General features: G+C 41.2%; 1 protein-coding gene across 1 annotated transcript in view; it reads left to right on the top strand.

The window, feature by feature from the left end:
- LOC140730628 (shieldin complex subunit 1-like) overlaps window positions 1–23,059 on the top strand; it is a 101,286-nt gene extending 78,227 nt beyond the window's left edge. Inside the window, exon 3 of the mRNA XM_073051345.1 lies at window positions 21,134–23,059. Coding sequence (XP_072907446.1) covers window positions 21,134–21,555 — 422 coding nt within the window. The 3' untranslated portion in view covers window positions 21,556–23,059. The remainder of the gene's footprint in view (window positions 1–21,133) is intronic.
- Window positions 23,060–23,730: the final 671 nt, after the last annotated feature.

The raw sequence follows: 23,730 nt of genomic DNA, 5'->3' as shown, positions 1-23,730 counted from the left end.
GACAATTTCCCATTATCCTGATATATTCTCCAATTAACATCTCAAGATGATATATTCTGGACATAATCTCATACCTCTTATCTTAAAAAAGAAACCGGAGATCGCATTGTATTTCAGTCGAGATATCTTGTTACATCGCTGGATTGTGGGGCCATTGGTGTAGTTCCAGCAGACCTCAGCTGCTGACTGTGTGAAGTCTGCATGTTCCCCCTGAGAATACACGAGTTTCCTCTGGGTGCTCTGGTCCATCCACAACACACCGACATGGAGGCTGGTAGGTTAATTGGCCACAGTAAATTGCCCCTAGTTTGCAGTTACATGGTTGAATCTGGTTATGGGAAAAGTAAAACAGAATTAGTGTATGTGAGTGATTGATAATTTGCATGGATTCAGTAGACCAAAGGACTGATTCCGTTTCTCATGTCTCTACAGTCTCTGAACATTAACTCCCAGGGATTTGTTGACATTTCTGAGTTCTCATTCCCTCGTGATACTGATAGGGATGAATTATTAGTGGGTAGAAGTCAAAATTTGTTTTTCTAGAGCCCTGCCAATTCTGTAATGATTATGCGGGCTGGATATTGTTGGCAGGTCATTGATCAGTGGTGGGGAAGGGTTGTGGGAAAGCCTGCAGTATCCAAAGTGAACCAAAAGAAGTTTATTAAATTTGGCCCCGACTGAGAATCACTACTGCCACCTGTCTTCACCTGGTTGCTACCTATTTAAAACTGCATTTACATCCAAACTTCATCACTGGCACTCAAGCCAACATTTAAACAGCAAATGAAAAGTAGAAAAAGATTGCAAATGCTGAAATCTGGTGATAATTAGCAGTTCAGGCAGCACCTATAAGACCATTAGACCAGAAGGCTTAGGAGCAGAATTCGGCCCATCGAGTCTGCTCTGCCATTCCATCGTGATTGATTTAATATCCCTCTCAATTCCATTCTATTGGCTTCGTCCCATAGCTTTTAATATCCTGATTAATCAAGAACCTATCAACCTCCACCTTAAATATACCCAATGACGTGCCTTGCATAGCCATCTGTGGCAAAGAATTCCACAGAGTCATCATCCTCTTCCTAAAATTTTTCTTCATTTCTTTTCAAAATGGATATCCCTCAAGTCTAAGGCTATGCCCTCTGGTCCTAGACTCACCCACTATAGGAAACATCTTCTCCATGTCCACTCTATCCAACCCTTTCAATATTTGATAGGTTTCGATGAGATCACCTCTCATTCTTCTAAACTCCAATGAGTCCAGGCCCAGAGCCAAGCACTCATACATTAATCTTTTCATTCCTAGGATTGTTCTCATGAACAGCACATCCTTTCTTAGATAAGGGGCCCAAAACTGCTCATAGTATTCCAAGTGCAGACTGAACAATGCCTTATAAAGCCTCAACATTACATCTTGCTCTAGTCCTCTCGAAGTGAATGCTAACATTGCATTTGCCTTCCTTACCATTGACACAACCTGATTTTTTAACTTACTTCCCATTTACAAAATAGCTCATGCCTTTATTCCTTAAGCCATAGTGCACGACCATGCATTTCCCTACATTATATTCCATCTGCCACTTTTTTAAAAAATTATTTTTTTATTAGTTTTTTCTATACATTTTACAAATTAAAAAACCCCAAATCACGGTAAGGAACATTGATACAGTGCAAAATTAAGCATACAATGACAATATGCTACAAAGGAAGAGAATTTAACAAAAAAGCACCTAAATTAAAGACAAGTAAACTTAGTATCCTCCCCAAGCCCCACAACACAAAAAAAAACTCCAGACCAACCACAACACAATATAGAGAATATAAATCAGGACAATCAAACTCCCAGACTGTGAATACACTTAGCAACAGAGGATAATAATGCCTACTACCAGAAAAAAAAATGGGAGCTGAAAGCAAGGGACCGAAAAGAAAAAAAACCCCTAGTCAAGAGGAAGGTTATGAAAGTACTCGATAAAAGGTCCCCAGACCTTATGGAACTTTAGATCCGAATTAAGAACTGAGTAATGAATTTTTTCGAGGTCCAAGCAGGCCATAATGTCGTTAAGCCATTGAGCATGGGTGGGCGGGGCAACATCTCTCCATCTAAGGAGGATCAAGCGTCTAGCCAGGAGAGAGGCAAAGGATAATATTCGGCATTTGGTCGGACTCAGACGTAAATCTGTCTCGCCCCAGAAACCGAACAAAGCAATTAAGGGGTTTGGTTCTAGGTGCAGATTCAGAATATACAATAACGTAGTGAAGACATCTTTCCAAAATTTCTCCAAGCTAGGACAGAACCAGTACATATGAATGAGAGAGGCCACACCCCTCTTGCATTTATCACAGAGCGGACTAATGTTAGGGTAGAATCAAGATAATTTAGATTTAGACATATGGGCTCTATGAACAATCTTAAACTGTAAAAGGGAATGGCGCGCACAAAGAGAGGTTGAGTTAACCGATTTGAGAATTGAGTCCCTGCTCTCATCAGATAAGGAGGTATTTAAATCCTGCTCCCAGGCCATTTTAATTTTATCCCCAGGGGCCCGTCGTAAGGCTGCTAATTTATCTCGAATAATTGATATTAAACCTTTACCTAGTGGATTAATGGAAAGAAATAAGTCCATAGCATTTTTCGCAGGCATTTCAGGAAAGTTAGGAATTAAAGGAGCAATAAAGTGTCTAATTTGGAGATATCTAAAAAAATGAGCATTGGGCAGATTGAACTTTACAGAGAGCTGCTGAAAGGAAGCGAAGCGATTATCAATGAAAAGATCTTCAAAATGTCTAATGCCCTTCCTATACCAAACATGGAATGCTGAATCGTACGTAGTAGGTAAAAAAAGGTGATTATGTACGACAGGGCTGGAAACGGAAAAACCATGGAAACTATAGCATTTCCTAAACTGAGCCCATATACGCAAAGTGTGTCTAACAAGAGGATTAGCTATTAATCTGGACAGACTACTAGGGAGTGCAGAGCCAAGAAGTGCAAAGATAGATAATTCTTTAGTGGAGCTCAACTCCATTGCCACCCAATTAGGGCACTCGGGTTGGCCATGGAAGAAAGACCAAAAGGTAGCACAATGTATATTAGCTGCCCAATAATATAAACGAAAGTTAGGTAAAGCCATGCCACCCTCTTTTTTAGATTTTTGGAGATGGATTTTATTAATTCTAGAGCGCTTATTCTTCCACAGATATGACAAAATAATAGAGTCTAAGGAATCAAAAAAAGATTTAGGAATAAAAATTGGGATAGATTGAAATAAGTATAAAAATTTGGGGAGAACATACATTTTAACAACATTAATATGACCTACCAAAGACATAGATAGAGGTGACCATTGTGCCAGACTCTGTTTTATAGTACCGTAGATTTCGCACTACAGAGCGCACCTGATTAAAAGCCACTGGCTCTAATTTTAGAAAGAAAATCAATTTTGTACTTGTACAAGCCGCACCGGATTTTAGGCCGCAGGTGTCCCACGTTGTAATATGAGATATTTACACAGAAAGATATTACAAGTGAGGATTTTTTAACTTTTAATTAAATCCATATGGTAACATAAACAAATACATATTGCAAATGCTTTTTTTCGAACCGTGCCTGTAACGCGGCTACTTTTAAATATACATACGTATCGGTAACACACAAATTATGTTGCGTATACTTTTTTACTGAACAGTGCACGAACAACATTCCAATATCTCCTAACGACTGGTAAAAAATATATATACTGCAGCCTACCAGGAAAAGTTATTGATCGCCTTTAACTTAAAAGCAGCGTTCTCGCGCGGGTCTAATGCCGCTCGCCCCCCACCTTCTCGTTTATCGCAAACCGGTATTTCCCACAAGACACGGCAAAACCGGATGTGATGTCATAGCATCCCGGGATGTAGTACAGAAAACAAATATACCGGGTACTTAAAACACTTCTAACTTTAACTAGAAAATACTAACAAATGAATTACTAAGCGAAAATATTATAAACTAAATAACTGCCATAAAGGCAGCACAATGCTTTTCTTCGAGTGTTTTCCATGTTGATGAGGGTGAGTACAAATGACTGATTTACAATAATTTAATTGTGAAAGTGCGCTTGATTTATCGTACAATTTCATTGGACCTCTGTGAACTACTCATCAATTTTATTGGTCTGCTGTTACGAGGCAAAATGTTTTTGGCGGCATGAAAAAAAATCATGCATTAGCCGCACCGTAGTAAAGACCACAGTGTTCAAAGCTGTTCAAAATGTGGGAAAAAAGTAGCGGCTTATAATCCGACATCTACGGTATATGAAAGATTGGCAAAGTTTTCACGAAAGAGATCTTTAAACTTCCTTGTGACTGTAATTCCAAGATAAGTAAATTGATTATGGACTACTTTAAAAGGGAGATCACGAAATGTTAGTTCTTGTGCTTCTTTATTAATTGGGAAAAGTTCACTCTTATGTAAATTAAGTTTATAGCCAGAGATCTGGCTAAACTGGTCAAGAAGTGAAAACATTAGAGGTAAGGATGTAGACAGATTTGAGAGAAAGAGTAATAAGTCATCAGCATAAAGAGAAACTTTATGCTCAACATCCCCTCTCCAAATCCCGGTCAATTCAGGACAATTTCGAAATGCTATCACCAAAGGTTCTATAGCCAAATCAAAGAGAAAGGGACTTAAGGGGCATCCCTGACGGGTGCCACGTTTGAGATTAAATACCTGGGATTTCTGAAAATTAGTTAAAACAGAAGCAGTAGGACACAGGTACAGCAATTTGATCCAAGAGATGAAACTTTGACCGAGGCCAAATTTTTCTAAGACTGCAAAAAGGTAGTTCCACTCTATACGATCAAATGCTTTCTCCGCATCGAGGGAAATAACACATTCAGGAATCCCAGTTGGAGGTGAATATGAGATATTAAATAAACGCCGAATGTTAAAAAAAGGGAGACGGTTTTTGATAAAACCTGATTGGTCATCAGAGATAATGGAGGGAATGACGGTTTCTAATCTATGAGCCAAAACTTTAGCTAAGATCTTTACATCAACATTGAGCAAAGAAATCGGCCTATACGAGGAACACTCTGTTGGGTCTTTGCCCTTTTTTAATAGAAGAATAATAGATGCCTCATTGAAAGAGGGTGGCAGTTTGCCATAATTAAACGAGTCAGATAATACTGAAAGTAACTGAGGAGAGAGAAGTGAAGAGAATGATTTATAAAATTCTACAGGGAACCCATCAGGTCCAGGAGATTTCCCTGAGATTGCAAAAGATATTTCTTCTGATGATATAGGCGCATTAAGTTTGGCTTTAAAATCAGATGAAAGTGAGGGAATATTCAGATTCTTTAAAAATTGATCAACAGAGATATTGTCATTCAAAGATTCAAAGGAATAAAGCCGAGAATAAAAAAATTTAAATGCATCATTAATTTCTAAATGATCCGATGTAAAGTCTCCGTTCTCCTTCCGGATCTTTGTAATATGTTGTTTGGCTTTGGAACGCCTCAGCTGATTGGCTAGAAATTTACCAGACTTATCCCCATGAATGTAAAAGCGACTCTTGCTTTCGAGAAGTTGGCGTTCGACAGGTTGAGTAGACAGAGGATTAAATTTAGTTTGGAGTTCAACACGCTTCTTGTATAGTTCAGGGTTCTTAGTTTGAACATATAGTTGATCCAATTCTTTAATCTGGTTAATGAGGTCTAATCGATCTGCACAGGATCTTCTGTTGAGATTTGCTGTGTAAGAGATTATTTGACCCCTCAGGTATGCTTTCATGGCATCCCAGACAATCTGGGATGACATTTCAGGTGATGTATTAGTGTTAAAATAAAAGGTTATCTGATCCTTAATAAATTTTAGAAAATCATCATCCGATAATAAAGTTGAATCAAACCGCCAGTGTTTATTCCTCTGAGGGAGACCAGGAAAGTTCAGAGAGAGAGTAATTGGGGCATGGTCAGAAATCAGTATAATCTGATAGTCACAAGAGTAGGCAAATGGAATAAGTTGGTTGTCGAGTAAGAAATAGTCAATTCTAGTGAAGGTATGGTGAACATGTGAAAAAAAAGAATAATCCCTCTCAGTAGGATGAAGGAAACGCCATATATCAGAGATACCAAAATTAGAGAGAAACAATTGGATAGCTAAGGCAGATTTAGTAGGTGATCTGGTAACAGAGGACGATCGATCCAGATTAGGATCTAACCAACAGTTGAAGTCACCACCCAGATTAAGAGAGTATGAGTTTAAGTCTGGTAGTGAGGGAAAAAAAACGTTCAAAGAAGTTAACATCATCAAAGTTGGGGGCATACAGGTTTGCTAGTGCAACTTTAGTGTTATATAGTTTACCAGAAACAATAATAAAACGGCCATTTGTATCAGATATTTTATTATGGAGTTCAAAAGGAATATTTGAGTTAATAAGAATGGAGACTCCCCTAGCTTTAGCGGCAAAGGATGAGTGAAAATGCTGACCCACCCACTTTGACAGAAGCCGGGATTTATCAAAACAACGAATATGAGTTTCTTGAAGGAAAGCAATGTCAGCTTTGAGTTGTTTAATATGTGAGAATACCTTCCTCCTTTTAACAGGGTGATTCAATCCCTTTACATTCCAGCTCACGAATTTAAGTGCACTAGCCATTATCAATTACTAATGCATAAAAGGCAGCAGGCATATAAAAAGTCAAGCTATACAGTAGCAGTCTGGGAGCAGAGATGTAAACATAGATTCGTAAAATCAAAACATAAACATGTCCTGAGCAATAAAGAAAAACAATAAATACAATGAGTGATGTTGGAACTGGAAAATCCACCCCACCCACACAACCCAAAACTAGACGGCTACCAAAAAAAGCAGCTAGCTCTACCAAAAGAATTAACCCAAATATAACTTCCAGATCTGTGTCATTAACAGCAGTTCTGTATAAATACTATAGCAAATAGTGACTAGTTTATGCACTAGAAAACATAACTACAAATTGGAACATCTTCTGCAGAAATATAAAACTTAATACAGAGAAAATCGGAAGAAAACCAAAACTAACCAAATTATGGAAGAATAAAGTAAGAGAAAGGGGGGGGGGGGAGAAAGGGAGGAAGGGGAAAATTATAAATTCAAGAAGAGTACTTATCAACCATTTACAGAGAGGAGAAAAAAATCAGAGATTAAAAAAAGGGTGAAAAAAAAGAAAAATAAATAAATAAAAAGAAAAAAATAAATCGGCAATTAAACTGTGAACCAACAAACAGGGAGGCCTTCAATAAAGGCTTCAAACCTCCAAAACAAGTTAGAGTCAGTTGTAGAACTCTATAAAGTTATACAAGAATAAAATAGATTACACAAGTACTATTTAAATGTCCATAGGGAAACATTAAGCACAGAATGTCTATTTAAAAAAGACACACCAAATCCAGGGAGAGATTGTCAACAGCCCTTAGAGTTTCAATGAATAATGTCTGAGTGATTTAAGTAAAGTCTGAGTCCAGAAAAAGTAATTTTACTACGAGAAGTACTTATCCACCATTTTAGGAGGTCCGATCGGGTTCCGAAGATGACTGGATAGCCGGAAGACTCGCAACAAATGCCTTAGCCTCCTTCACTGACTTAAGCCACTTATATTTTCCAGTATTAAGCTTGATTCGTAAATCGGCAGGAGTGCGAAGGGAGGGTTTAAAACCATGATCATAAAGTACTTTCATTTCGCCTTTAAACTCAGCGCGCATCTTTAAGGTCTGGGGTGCAAAATCTTCCACAAAGTGAATGATTGTATTTTGGAAAGTAAAAGTACCTCTGGAAAGTACTTTGGAAAGTAGAAGAAAAGTTACATTTTTCCTCTAGGCTGGAACAGAGAGTCTCCAAGTATCGAACACGACTTTCTAAATCTTCAGAAGTCGAATCGATGCGAGATAAGCGTTCAGCATGTTCGTCCACTCTATCATTGATCCGATCCAGTTTGGCTTCCAGCTGTTTGAAAACGGTTCTAAATTCCTTTAAAATTTTGTCTCGGAGCTGTCCGAGCGCAGCGAGAGTCTCAGCCGAGAGAGCCGGAACTTCCTTTCTCCCGGATTTAGAACTCTTGCTAGACATTGTAAGGTAGATGTGCTCACAGGCAAGTAAAAGAAACCAAAAAAGTTCCTAACTAAGGTTTAAAAAATGGAGACATTTAGTGCAAAGATAGCGACAATAACGGAACAAAAGTTCGGAGCAGCTAAGCAATCGCCATCTTACCGGAAGTCCATCTGCCACTTTTTTGTCCATTCCCCTAACCTATCTAAGTCCTTCTGCAGACACCTTGCTTCCTCAACTCTATCCACCCTTCCACCTATCCTCGTTTCATCTGCAAATTTGGCTACAAAGCTATCAACTCTGTCATCCAAATCATTGACGTACAATGTGAAAAGAAGCAGTCCTAAAACCGCCCCCTGTGGTACATCACTAGTCACCAGCAGCCAACCAATAAAGACACCCTTTATTCGCACTCTTTGCTTCCTGCCAGTCAGCCAATCTTTTATCCATTCTGGTACCTTTCCTGTATTACCATGGGCTCATATTTTGTTAAGCAACCTCATGTGTGACAACTTATCAAATAATACCTTCAGAAAATGCATTTTTTATCTTTGCAATACATTTTTCCTCTGCCTTCCAAATTTCCACCAGAAACACCAGCCACTGCTGTTCTGCCATCATCCCTGCTAGTGTGCTCTTCCAATCAACTTTGGGCAGATCCTCTCTCATGCCTTTCTAATTCCCTTTACTGCATGATAATACTGATACATCTGATTTTAGCTTCTCTTTCTCAAACTACAGAGTGAATTTTATGATCACTGACTCCTAAGGGGTTCTTTACTTTAAGCTTTCTCATCAAATCTGGGTCATTACACAACACCGAATCCCGAATTGCCATTTCCCTAGAGGGCTCAACCACAGGCTGCTCTGAAAAGCCATTTCATACCCATTCTACAAATTACCTCTCTCAGGATCCAGCACCAACCTAATTTTCCCAATCTCCGTACGTTTTGAAATCCCCTATGATTAGTGCAACATTGCCCTTTTTATGTGCTTTTTTAAATTTTCCATTGTAATTTGTAACCCAAATCCTAGCTACTGTTTGGAGGCCTGTTGATATCTCCCATAAGGGTCTTTTTAGACTTGTAGTTTAACCCTAGGCTTAAGGGTTCTATATCTTCCAATCCTTTGTCAACACTTTCTAAGGATTTGATTTAATTTTTTTACCAGCAGAGCCACAGAGATACACTCAGACCTGGTTGCTGTGGCTTCCTCCTGGGAGGTCTTCCCACCCCCCCTACCCAGCGGTATCCAAAGCAGTATACTTATTAATGTGGGGAACAGCCACAGGGGTACTCTGCACCGACAGTCTATTCCCTTTTCCTCTCAGGGACCTTCCTCCTGCAACTTAGGGGTGACTATCTCCTATCAGCTCCTATCTATTACAACCTCATTCTCCCATATGAGCAGAATGTCATCAAACTGCAGCTCCAGTTACTTAAAATGATCTCTAAGGAGCTGCAGCTCAGTGCATTTCATGCAGATGTAGTTATCAGGGAGACCGGAGGGCTCCCAAATTTCTCAAACAAGTTACATACCACTTCCTCCAGATCCATTCTCAGCACACTACCTATGTATTAACAGAAATAAAGAACTTAATTACTTAGAACCTCTGCTTGTGCTTGTCCAAGCCCATTGAGTCAAAGCCAGACCACTCTGGCAGTGCCCCACTCAAACAAGAGCAACTTTGATTACACCTCTCTCTCGGAGGGTGGCTGATGTTGTCCAACTTTTCAAGAAAGGAGGGAGAGAGAAAACATGGAATTATAGACCGGTTAGCCTGACGTCAGTAGTGGGAAAGATGCTGGAGTCAATTATAAAAGAGGAAATTACCACACATTTGGATAGCAGTAGAAGGATCAGTCTGAGTCAGCATGGATTTACGAAGGGAAACTCATGCTTGACTAATCTTCTGGAGTTTTTTGAGGATGTAACTATGAAAATGGACAAGGGAGAGCCAGTGGATGTAGTGTACCTGGACTTCCAGAAAGCTTTTGATAAAGTCCCACATAGGAGATTAGTGGGCAAAATTAGGGCACATGGTATTAGGGGCAGGGTACTGACATGGATTGAAAATTGGCTGGCTGACAGGAAACAAAAAGTAGTGATTAACGGGTCCCTTTCGGAATGGCAAGGTTTTTTCAGTGGGGTACTGCAAGGTTCGGTGCTGGGACTGCAGCTGTTTACAATATACATTAATGATTTTGATGAAGGGATTAAATGTAACATTAGCAAATTTGCTGATGACACAAAGATGGGAGGCAGTGTGAAATGTCAGGAGGATGTTATGAGAATGCAGAGTGACTTGGACAGGCTAGGTGAGTGGACAAATGTATGGCAGATGCAGTTTAATGTGGATAAATGTGAGGCTATCCACTTTGGTGGCAAGAACAGGAAGGCAGATTACTATCTAAATGGAGTCAAGTTGGGAAAAGGGGAAGTACAACGAGATCTAGGTGTTCTTGTATATCAGTCAATGAAAGCAAGCTTGCAGGTACAGCAGGCAGTGAAGAAAGCTAATGGCATGCTGGCCTTTATAACAAGAGGAATTGAGTATAAGTGTAAAGAGGTCCTTCTGCAGCTGTACAGGGCCCTGGTGAGACCCCACCTGGAGTATTGTGTGCAGTTTTGGTCTCCAAATTTGAGGAAGGACATTCTTGCTATTGAGGGAGTGCAGCGTAGGTTCACAAGGTTAATTCCCAGAATGGCGGGACTGTCATATGTTGAAAGATTGGAGTGACTGGGCTTGTATACACTGGAATTTAGAAGGATGAGAGGGGATCTGATTGAAACATACAAGATTATTAAGGGATTGGACACAATGGAGGCAGGAAGCATGTACCCGCTGATGGGTGAGTCCAGAACTAGAGGCCACAGTTTAAGAATAAGGGGTAGGGCATTTAGAACAGAGATGCGGAAAAACTTTTTCAACCAGAGTGTGGTGGATATGTGGAATGCTCTGCCCCAGAAGGCAGTGGAGGCAAAGTCTCTGGATGCTTTTAAGCGAGAGCTCTTGTAGATAGCGGGGTCAAGGGATATGGGGAAAGGGCAGGAACGGGTTACTGATTGTGTATGATCAGCCATGATCACAGTGAATGGTGGTGCTGGCTAGAAGGGCTGAATGGCACTGTCTATTGTCTATTTTTATTTGCCCCGTGCTGATTGCCTGCTCAGAAAAAAAGCCAATATGCACCCATACTGTTTTTAAACCTTGTGCTGTGTTACCAACATTCGACCTCTCACGCTGATTGTCACACACCAAGAAAAAAAGTGTGAGAAATAGAATTAATGTTTCAGCTCATTAACCTTTTATCAGAATTGGCATTTTCTCTACAGATGCTGCCTGACTTGTTGGGAACCTTTTGCAATTTTTGATTTCTCCATACATCTTAGGTATTTTATAAATGGGTCAGATGCTCTTCCTAGTCTGCTTTCAATAAACAAACATAATGGGAATGTAGGGCAAGCTTTTCCCATGATATAACACCCCATGTCACCAGTGAACAGAAGACTTAACACTTGGCTGAGTAATTTTTTACACTCATTCCTCACCAGTTGCAGGACCGCAAGAGAATTTTGTCTGTGATGTTTTATTCATCCTCGTTCAGCTTTCCCAGCTCGTTTTTTAACTGAATAGATACCATCAGTGCTTGCTGTCATAGTGTTTGTGTTGTTGCCTCTGAGTCAGAAGATTGTGAGTTCATCCCTTATTCTAGGAACATGATGCAGATTGGGGTTTGAACTGCATCATCAAACTGCCATCCTTCAGTTCAGCTGTTAAACCAATGTTGCAATTTCCCTCTAGCACAAGAGAAAAGTCCATTGTTGCTGCTTGAAAAAGGGTGGGGATTTTAAAATAATCACAAAAGATAAAGAACACAATATTAATAATAATATGAAAAGCACACAATAAATATCAATACATAAGATAGCTTCTCAACATGGATTGATTTTATAAGGTGACTGATAAGGTGAAATAATAAAGTTGTGGTGGAGTTAGTGGGTGGAGGTGTTGATCAGCCTTACTGCTTTGGGAAAATAACTGTTTTGAGTCTGTTGGTCATCTGTAGCCTCCTCCCTGATAGGAGTGGAACAAACAGTCTGTGAGCAGGATGGGTGGGATCCGTCATTGGCCCTTTTCCGGCACCTTTCTATACATACTTCCTTGATGGAACTGTGATGAGAAGTGCATATGAATAGGTGAAGGAGACTTTATATTTATTCAGATAATATACCTTACATAACCCTTATAAGTAAATTTACTAATTAATTATGTCATTTCATTTCTCTCACCAGCTCCATTCTGCTTTATGAAACAATGTTGTCAATCCTGTGGCATGCTTTTGTCTTCTCTGGGAATAAGTGAAACAATTTTAAACCACTCTGGGTTGAGAATTTTTAGCCTGCCTGACTGGATTTGCAGTTGAGAAGTTTTAGATTGTTAGTGAGTGTGTAACTGTCATCAACACTCAAGCATGAGTTGGTGGGTTGAGAGGAAGTGAATGCATCACGGTTAAATGATGACAGTATGTCAGAAGAGCATTGTTTAATTGTGTGATTCTTTGAGGTTTTGTCGTGTGGATGTTTACATTCAGAGCTGCAGACTGGTGGACCAGTGCCATGGCTTGCTCTGTGCCTAGCAATATTGTTGGATCAACTTCGTAAAAACGTGATCCTTAGAGGTGTTTTAAAACTCATGCTAGTAGTTGGTCTCGGCCCGAAACATCGACTGTACTTCTTCCTGTAGATGCTGCCTGGCCTGCTGCATTCCACCAGCTTTCTGTGTGTGTTGCTAATAGTTGCATTATGGATTCTGAAGTAACGTGAGGAATAATTCTTCTTCAATCACATGGATCTGAATTAGATATTAAAGTTACAAAGAGCCTCAGATAATCCATTGATGACATCAAAGTTCAAAGTAAATTTATTATCAAAGTACGTACATATCACCACATACTACCCTGAGATTCTTTTTTTTTTCAGGCATTCACAGTAGAACAAAGAAATACAACAGACTCAATGAAAAGCTACACACAATAAATGTGCATGGATGTTAACAGTGAAAACTTGACATCAGATACCAGAGCTCCTGCCTGAATGCAGCGGCACAGCAAGCTCAAGGGAGGCTAATAACAAAATGCCTAGAATAAGGCAACAGCAAATTTGAGATGGAATTTTATCTCTATCACTGACATCTCCATTAATTTTCCTAAAGATTTTTACCAAATTTTACAAATCCAATTTGTCAGGGTACAGCAACACATACAACATGCTGGAGGAACTCAGCAGGTCGGGCAGCATCCGTGGAAACGAGCAGTCAACGTTTCGGGCCGAGACCCTTCATCAGGACTGAAGAGGGAGGGGGCAGGGGCCCCATAAAGAAGGTGGGGGGAGGGTGGAAGGTGCCAGGTGAAAAACCAATCAGAGGAAAGATCAAGGGGTGGGGGAGGGGAAGCAGGGAGGGGATAGTCAGGAAAGGTGAAGAAGGAATGTAAGGGGACAACACTATGGGTAGTAGAAGAAGGTGGAATAATGAGAGAGGTGATAGGCAGCTGGAGGAGGAGGCGGAGTGAAACTGGAATGAGGGAAAGGAGGGGGAGGGAATTACCGGAAGTTGGAGAATTCAATGTTCATGCCAAGGGGCTGGAGACTACCCAGTCGGTATATGAAGTGTTGCTCCTCCAACCTGAGTTTGGCCTCATCATGGCAGTAGAGGAGGCCATGTATGGACATATCCGAATGGGAATGTGAAGCAGAGTTGAAGTGGGTGGCAACCGGGAGATCCTGTCTGTTGTGGCAGACGGAGCGGAGGTGCTCAACGAAGGGGTCCCCCAATCTGCGTCGGGTCTTGCCAATGTAGAGGAGGCTGCACCAGGAGCATCGGATACAATAAATTACCCCAACAGACTCACAAGTGAAGTGTTGCCTCACCTGGAAGGACTGTTTGGTGCCCTGAATGGTGGTAACAGAGGAGGTATAGGGACAGGTGTAGCACTTACACTTGCAGGGATAAGTGCCAGGTGGGAGATCTGTGGGGAGGGACGTGTGGACCAGGGAGTCGCGGAGGGAACGATCCCTGCGGAAAGCCGAGGGGGTAGAGAGGGAAAGATGTGCTTAGTGGTGGGGTCCTGTTGAAGGTGGCGGAAGTTGTGGAGGATAATGTGCTGGATCCAGAGGCTGGTGGGGTGGTAGGTGAATCCTGAAGAAAGGTCTCGGCCTGAAACATCGACTGTACTTCTTCCTATAGATGCTGCCTAGCCGGCTGCATTCCATCAGCATTTTGTGTGTGTTGCTTGAATTTCCAGCATCTACAGATTTCCTCGTGTTAACTTTGCTCCCTGTTTTTGTTGTAATCGCATCACAAATTACTTGGAACTTGATTATTCTGGTGTGACAGTGTTCCAAATGGTACCACATATTCCCCTTCCTCAACACTATCTGGAACATTCCCAAATACCTGAATAAAGTATATTTTGTTAATAAAAAATATATACCTGACTGAGGTGAACATTTCTTCTCTTCCCTTAAGCAAAGCATTGTGAAGCCACAATATTTTTCATTCATCGATTCCGAAATAAGCTCTCTTGCATTGATTGGAGTCCTCTGTTAAAATAATTCAGGCACCCCTCGTAATATTTGAAAAAGTGACTGTTCTTGTTGTGTTAACCTGGGAGCATTCAGCAAAGGTCTGTGCGAAATGCCTACATGTTTCACACAATTGCACAGTCACTCTCTGCTTCACGCTGCTAGCTAGGATTTGTCAGAGGTTACTGGTCTTACAGCACAGGACACCGTTTAGTCCACTGGTTTATGCAGACTTTCTGAATCAGTAGCCGGTTGGATGCACTTCCTTTCTTTCTGCATAATCCTGCATTCCATGTCTTCCCATTGAGATTGTGGCTCAGACTTCTGGTGTTTTTTTAAGTTCGTAGGGATGGTTTTGGGAACAGAGAGGGGAGCTAGAGATCAGGTTAGGGTTTAGGGACAGTGCTGTGGGGAAGTTAGAAGTCAGGCCTCTGCTCCATGTTCGAAGTGGATGGGTGACAAAGGATATCCACAGTCCAGGCCTCTGCTCTGTGTTCAAAGGCCATACGATCATGAGGCACATTGGTTAGCAGGCCTGGAGTTCAATGCTGGAGGTCACCTGAAATTTGACGTTCCATCTTTGGCTAGTCCGGGTGTTAATGCCAAAGACTGAAGCCCAAAGGTTGAGCAGGAGACCCAAAGTCAAAGCCCAATGGCTGAAGCCTGGTGACTGGAAGTTGGAGGCCTGTCTGTGAGGAAAGGGGCTTGTTTTGCTGTTGTTGTTTTGTTGTTTGTTGGCATTGTTCGGCCAAACATTGCACGCATTCTACTTTGCCACCAGAATCTGTGGCAACACTTGCAGGCTGCCCCAGCACATCGCTAGGTTGTGTTACTTGTTAACACTAACGACGCGTTTCAATGTATGTTTCGATATACATGTGATAAATAAATCTGAATCACAGGCCAACCTCACTTGATTGTCATCAACCACCACAAATGACTGGACCTGTACTTTATGAGCACTCTATGCCTGAAATTCCCCTGACTCCATGGGTCACAGCATTCTACAATCACCATCCCCTGGTAAATTGTAACTCCTTCCAGACTGTAGTTCTCTACCTTCATCACTTGTATAAAGTGTTGAGACATACAAATTAAGAGCATAAGTGGGCTGTTCGGCCTCTCAGGACCTGCTTCACCTTTCAATAAGTTTCTGGCTCATCTTATTCTAGCCTTTCACCCCCTTCTTTAATAAGAATCTATCTAACCCTGGCATAGAGTTATCCAAACACTCTGTTTCCACTGCCCTTTGATGATGGGAGTTCCAAAGATGTGTAGAGTTATAGGATTACACAGGTGCTCGCCAGGGTTGTGTCCTAAGCCTGTACACCTTTACTCTCTGTATACCCATGACTGTGTCACCACCCACAGCTCCAATCTGCTAATTAAATCTGCAGATGATACTACATTGATTGGCCTTATCTCAAATAATAACGAGACAGCCTGCAGAGAAGTCATCACTCTGACACAGTGGTGTCAAGAAAACAACCTCTCCCTCAATACCCCAAAAACAAAGGAGCTGTTTGTGGACTGCAGGAGAAATGGGCACAGGCTAACCCCTATTGACGTCAATGGATCTGGGGTTGAGAGGGTGAACAGCTTCAAGTTCCTCAGTATACAAGTCATCGAGGACCTCACGTGGTCTGTACATACCGGCTGTGTGGTGAAAAAATACACAACAGTGCCTCTTTCACCTCAGACGGTTGAAGAAGTTTGGCATGAGTCCCCAAATCCTAAAGACTTTCTATGGAGACACAATTGAGAGCATCCTGACTGGCTGCAACACTGCCTTGTGTGGGAACTGTACTTCCCTCAATCGCAGGGCTCCGCAGAAAGTGGTATGGACAGCCCAGCACATCTGTAGATGTGAACTTCCCACTATTCTGGACATTTACAGTGAGTGGTGTGTAAAAAGGGCCCAGTGTGTCGACCTGCAACGTTGACTGTTCATTTCCCTCTCCTGGGGTTGCTAGACCTGCTAAGCTCCCACACAAGTTTGTTTATTGCTCCAAATCTCACCATCTGGAGCCTTTTGTGTCTCTTGAATAGAGGTGTCTGTTTCAGCAGAGTGGTGTTGGTGGGGTCTCTGATGGTGGTGTCTGAAAAGAGGATGCTGTCCAAGTTGCATGCCATCTTGGACAATGTCTCCCATCCACTCCATAATGTACTGGTTAGGCACAGGAGTACATTCAGCCAGAGACTCATTCCACCGAGATGTAACACTAAGCGTCATAGGAAGTCATTCCTGCTGCTTGTGGCTATCAAACTTTACAACTCCTCCCTCGGAGTGTCAGACACCCTGAGCCAATAGGCTGGTCCTGGACTTATCTCCACTTGGCATAATTTATTTATTATTATTTAATTATTTATGGTTTATATTGCTATATTTCGACACTATTCTTGGTTGGTGCGACTGTAACGAAACCCAATTTCCCTCGGGATCAATAAAGTATGTCTGTCTGTCTGTCAAATCACATGGTGCAACAAAGCCAACTGAGCCATGGGGAATGTTGGCCTGGAAGAGGACACGGTTGTTGGTTTGATTAATTCTCCGGGAAACTGGGAGAATTTTGCGGAGCCGGTGGTCTCTTTGCAGCCCCTTGCGGTACTTGCTGCAGGTAGCTCAGGTTCCACGGCAGCTCAGCCCACTAAAAGTGCTGAGTCAGGTCTACAGCCCTGATCCTCAAGCGCCATCCCACCTCATCAAAGCTGGGCTGGCAAACATGAAATAGGATACAGATAGAAATCTGAAAAGAAAGCTATTAAGGACCAAAACAGCATTAAGATTTTGACCAGCTTTTACCAGATCAAAACCTGTACCTTTGACTTCTGCTGCTGATTGGGAGTAATGATACCATTTCTGCTTTTCATTACCGTAGAGATGTGAAAGGTGCTGATTTAGTTTATTCCATTGATATGCATCAGAAGTCAATTACTGTGAAGAAAGTAAAACAAATGAGGAGTGAGACATCACTCATTCTTAAATTTGTGTTCAAGATTGTCAAATTGAGGTTGGTTAAATGGCAAACAAAATAAAGTTTATTTCTTCTAAGGTACAATTTCTATTTTTTTGGATGGCATCAAGAGAAAAGGACATATTTGCCTTGCCACAGAGATATCTTTGCTCAAAATATAAGCCATTGCTCTTGACAAAATGAAATTATAATGCAGCCCTTATTCCCCAATGTACTGTGTATTTTTCATCACTTCAGGGTTTCCAGGTTCAAACTATGAATAATGTGCACAGAGAGATATGCTTCAGTCGTGCTGAGGCGGTGAACTCCACGTCGTCAGTTATTTTTGTAATAGGGTCTAACCAAAGTGTTACTTGAGGTGTACACGGTCAGGTATTGTGCTCGTTCTCTGTTTATTTGCACTGGAACAATTTGCTCAGTGCAGTCTGAAGCACTGCAGAAAAGACTGAGTATAGAATTTAGATCTAATTACAGCCTCCAATGATTTGGTGTCACAGTGACCTTAGGTTAGCTGCAGCTGAATATCCATTATGGCATGATCAAAGATAAAATACACTGTATAAAGAATGGGAACTGAAAAATTACCATCTCTTTTTTTTTCTTGTTTACCTCGGAGAATTAATTGAACAAGCAGTTGGATCTGACGTGCATTCGATCAGTGAGACCTTTGTGGTGCAGTGCTTACTTTTCAGGATGTTGGGTATGGAAATGGTTTGCGTCCTCTGAAACAATTCCCCTTAGTGGTAAATGCTTGATGCACCACTCAATCCAAAATAAAGTACTAGCAATGCTGAAAACCGAGAAAGGAGAGACTGCAAATGCACGTTAAAAAGAATCTATGGAGAGTGAGCCAGAGAGAGTGTCTCAGGTTATTAACCGTACACAGATTATACAGCCCGACTCCCCACCCTACCTCCTCAAGTAAATGACCAGTTGGAATATTGTCTTCCTTTCTGGTCCCCTCATTATTGGGAGATGTGGAAGCTTTAGAGAAGGTGCCGAGAAGATTTACCAGGATGTTCCCAGGATTGGAGAGCTTACATTGTGAGGATAGGATGAGCAAGCTGGAGCTTTACTCTTTTGGAGTGAAGGAGGATAAGAGGTGATTTGATAGAGGTGATAAGAGGCCGGAATCAATGGACAGCCAGAGACTTTTTCATAGGGCAGAAATGGCTAATACAAGGGGGCACATGTTTAAGATTTTAGGAGGAAAGTATATGGGGGGGGGGATGTCAGAGATAGGTCAAAGAACACTCCAAGCAACTCCACGAAAAGGTTATTGAAAAGCACAGGTCAAGAGATGGATACAAGAAAATTTCCAAAATACTGAATATCCCTTGGATATTCAATCACCAAGAAATGGAAAGAATATGGCACAGCTGTAAATCTGCCTAGAGCAGGCCCTCCTCAAAAAGTGAGTGACCATGCAAGAAGCAGACCAGTGAGGGAGGTCACCAAGAGACCTATGACAACTCTGGAGGAGTTTCAAGCTTCAGTGGCTGAGGTGGGAGAGATTGCGCATGCAACAGCTATTCTCCGGGTGCTTTACCAGTCGCAGTTTTTGGGAGAGTAGCAAAGAGAAAGCCACCGTTGAAAAAAACTGACATGAAATCTTGGCTAGAGTTTGCCAGAAGGCATGTGGGAGACTCTGAAGTCAGCTGGAAGAAGGTTCTATGGTCAGATGACACCGAAATTAAGCTTTTGACCATCAGACCAAACGTTATGTTTGATGTAAGCCAAACACTGCACATCATCAAAAACACACCATCCCTACTGTGAAACATGGTGGTGGCTCCATCAAGCTGTGGGGATGCTTCACTGCAGCAGGCCCTGGAAGGCTTGAAGGTAGAGGGTAAAATGAATGCGCAAAACACAGGGAAATCCTGGAGGAAAACCCGATGCAGTCTGCAAGAGAACTGTGATTTGGGAGACAATTTATCTTCCAGCAAGACGATAGCCCCAAGTCTAAAGCCACAGCTGCACAGGAATGGCTTAAGAACAACAAAGTTTATGTTCTGGAGTGGCCAAGTCAGAGTCCTGACCCCAATCAAATTGAGAATTGATCTCTTGATCAGTCCCGATCCTCATACAATTTGACAGAGCTTGAGCAATTTTGTAAAGAAGAATGGGGAAATACTGCAGTGTCCAGATGTGCAAAGTTGATAGAGACCTGTCCACACAGACTCAAGGCTGTAATTGCTGCCATAGTTGCACCTACTAAATACTGACTAGGCAATCAATTATTTTGTGTTTTATATTTGTATTTAATTTAGATCTCATTGTAGAGATCTGTTTTCACTTTGACACAAAAGAGTCTTTTTTTGTTGATCAGTGTCAAAAAAAGCCAATTTAACTCCACCGTAATTCAATGCCGTAAAATAAACAAAAGCCATGAAAGCTTCCAAGGCGGCGAATACTTTTTATAGGCACTGGGTCCTTGTCAATGCTGGATTTGAACAAGCGTAGAAAGCACACATGAGCAGAAATTGGAATTCTCCTTGATTTATTTTTAATGTCTGCCTGTAAGTTATGATTATATACATGTATTTTTCTTTCATCCAGAGGTCTGTGAGTCCAACAGTACAAGACCTCCTGACTCAGTGCCAATGAATAACTCACCATTCCACAGACAATAAGTCGCCAAGTTTTTACGGTGCCCTTGATGATAAGCCATTTATTAATGTCCACGTTCACAAGGTGACTGGATTGATAGTTACTTAAGAATATAAGAAATAAAACCAAGCCATACTCTCACACTTAGCTTCACAGCCAATCCCAGTTCTCAAGTTTGGTTTGCTGCCCGGTTCCATATCAATTAATAGCTTTAGATCTCTCTATCTTAGTTTGTGTGTGCCCAGTGACTGAGCTTCCAAGTGCAAGAGAGAATTCTAACTACTACAGTATTAGCCTTGTGAATAAAAAACATATCTTTATTTCAGTTTTAAGTGGCTGACTCCTCACCTTCAGACAATGCCTCTTAGGTTTACATCCTCCATCCTAATGAAACAACTTCCAGCATTTAACCTGTCAATTTCATTCAATGGGACTCTCTCTCTCATTGTTCTTTATTCCAATGATTATCCCAGTAAATGTATGCAATACCAATGATAGAGCATATATTAATAATGAGCAGCTAATCATTATTAATCAGAATTAATTAACTTAAAACTGAGAATAAGAATGCATGCTTTAAAATGCCATTTTAAACAATCTATTTAAGTTGTGTAGGAGCACTAAAAGGGCATTCAATATAACATCTAACATGGACCGCTGTACTTATAACTTTTCTATCCAGGCATAATCCAATTATAAAGTTATTTGTACAGTTTTGTTCAACAAATGATATCAGCGAATGAAAGGTTAATTTAGCACTTTTAAAGTCACAAACAAAATGAAGAAGTGTTGTTGATATTAATGTCATTTGTTATTCATTTGTTCTTACTTTGATTCTAAATTATAAAGGTGAGAATGATAATTAAAGCTGTTAATTAATGTTGTCAGCAGGTTCAGACCATCCAGATTGTGAAGAAGGCATTGCATCTGTTGAGGCTGCAGAGCTGCATCCAAACAGTGAGGACAAGCAGCGATGTACTGGTGTCACACAAACAATGGAAGATTTTTTCCAAGAGACAGAACAAAGGAAGCCTCTGCAATCTAATGTTCTTTCAGAGAAAATTGTACATCTGTTGACCTCAAAAATTGCACAATTGAAACAAGAGAAGGGTGGCCAATATCTCCTTCGAAGTTTTCAAATGGCGTTAGTCTTGTTTCATACACATGGCCCTGATATTTTCAAACAAAGGAATTCTAACAATATGCATTTCTGTTCCTCTGTCAATTTAGCAAGTGATTCCACTGAATTACATCCTTTGCCTGGACTCTCGCAGGATGTTGTCAATTTTATACAACGGGAGATTTCAAAGTAAAGAACAATGAATGACTTAACCATCTGCCAGATACAGAAATCCAGTTTTTGTAACAATATTGTTGTTTCTAGGTACAAACAAGAATGTTCAGCTGTTATATCTTGTGACATTTATTGCCAACAGAAATGCTTGTTTGTCAGTAAAATCTACAATCTACAGATCTGTGAACAGGGATGAGGGAAAGGGGGTGGAGACTGACAAAGCAAAAGTCTTGTTCTTGCTCTGTGGTTGCAGGAATGGAAGGGGCCATTTTGTGAGACCATCCTTGCAGTCGCCATTTTGTGAACTGTTTAGTGAATAACTTTAAAAGAGGATTGAATTTTGTTCTATTTTTGATATTATGGATTCCGGATAATTGGGCCATCTGTTAATCGGGGCAGCAACTTTATTTGGGACAACTCCTAAAGAACAAATACTAACCAAGAAAATAGCCAACATTTTCTTCTTTAAATTGGGACACTACGCCACTTAATTGGGACAGAAGACTGTTACCAAACAGTTTCTAACTAGTGTCAGTCATGTGAACTTTATGGCCGGCCGTTAGGCATTTCACCGTGCTGAGAGCGAAGAGTTCTTAAATAGCGTCATTTGTGTTCGCAAAGCAGTAATCTTGTCCCTAATAGTTGGTAAGAAATAAGCTGTAAGACAATTTAGAATTATTTTTCTCACCGTGGTTTCAAGCATTCAGACTTGGAGATGCCAGAAATGACCAGGAGTGAGAATGAAATGATTTCTCTACTTCAACAAGTTAGGAACTACAAAAAATTTGAAGTTATCAACAATTATCTTGAATGTTACAATGAAAGTGAAGGCTTGGAGGATGCAATGGGCAAAAGCATTCTGTGAAGGCAGTCCATTATCTGCACTAATTTTGTTCACTTACAGTCAATCAAAAGAACACAGAGCATGTTGGTTGCTTGTTGTATCCAACAATGACAGTGAAACCTGTGTGGGAGAGTTTTAATGAGAAAAGCTGCTGCACTGAGACAGTTCCACTCTCTCGGAAGTCTGTTTCCAGTGGTATGAATAGTTGTCACATACTGGGGTCCTCTTTCGTTGTACTGATACCACGAATTACTCTGTGCCTTTGCTTTCCAGGAAGACTTGCAGAACTGCATTCCTGCCCGCTGATCTCATCTGCCCAGTCTGCCAGAGCTGACTTCACATGCTAGGACAGGCAGTCCCTATTTCACTGGGGTGTAAGGCCATCCAGCTACCCTCACCTGGTCTGGCCCGCCTGTTAAAGAGGTCTACTGGGTGTGACCGCTGTCACATACAAACAGCTATTTGGAGCCACGGATGAGAGCTGCTTGTCAGGTAGGATCCAAAGGCAAGTGAGCTGCCCCAATGGACGTAACAATCCCTGTACCATGTAGCCTACTGTATAATATGGGACTATTTTATGTTGTAGTAACACGTTACTGAGCGTGCGCGATTGGGCACGTATTGATCTGTATATATGTGTTCAGTTCGGTTTTAGTTAATAAAGAACCCTGTGAATGTAGCTCCAGTCTCCAGCGTTTTTATTAATGATATTGATGTGTAAAATGGCCACATACACAACAAATTGGCGCGAGGTTAATGAACCTGCATCGTATTGGAACGCCGTGTTTCAATTGATAATGGCACTCAGAAGAGGCAGAGTGAGGCCGCGAGTCTGGAAGAGAAGCGGGAGTTCAGCCGGAGTCAGGAACGTCGGGAGACCGAAAGACACAGTCAGATCCGCAGCGTGTCCAGGCGAGACCAGCCGGCGCTGACTTCAGGGGCCGAAGGTCCGCCTGCCCCAGAAGGGAGATAAAAAGAAGGAGCAACACACGCATCTAGCCAGAGTACGCTCGCGACGCTAGCAAAAGAAAAGGTCACGTGAGTCAAAAAAGAAAATAAGGGACCAGGGCTAAATTAACAAGAGACCGAGGCTAAATTCACATAACAAGGATAAATTAATATAACAAGGATGGAACCATTACAGCATTTGATAGTGACATTGAAGATTGGACAACTTATATTGAAAGAATAGAGTTATATTGTAATGCTAACAATGTTAATGAAGAAAAGAAAGCCAGTGTCTTACTTAGGCTATGTCCACAGTAGACCGGATAATTTTGAAAACGCCGGTTTCGCGTAAAAACGATAGGCATCCACACCAAGCGTTTTTGAAAATACTTCTGTCCACAG

This window comes from Hemitrygon akajei, chromosome 7 (genome assembly GCF_048418815.1).
Source record: "Hemitrygon akajei chromosome 7, sHemAka1.3, whole genome shotgun sequence".
Taxonomy (NCBI): Eukaryota; Metazoa; Chordata; class Chondrichthyes; order Myliobatiformes; family Dasyatidae; genus Hemitrygon; species Hemitrygon akajei.
The sequence above is the reverse complement of the archived record's forward strand: the minus strand, read 5'-3'. Positions and strand labels throughout refer to the sequence as shown.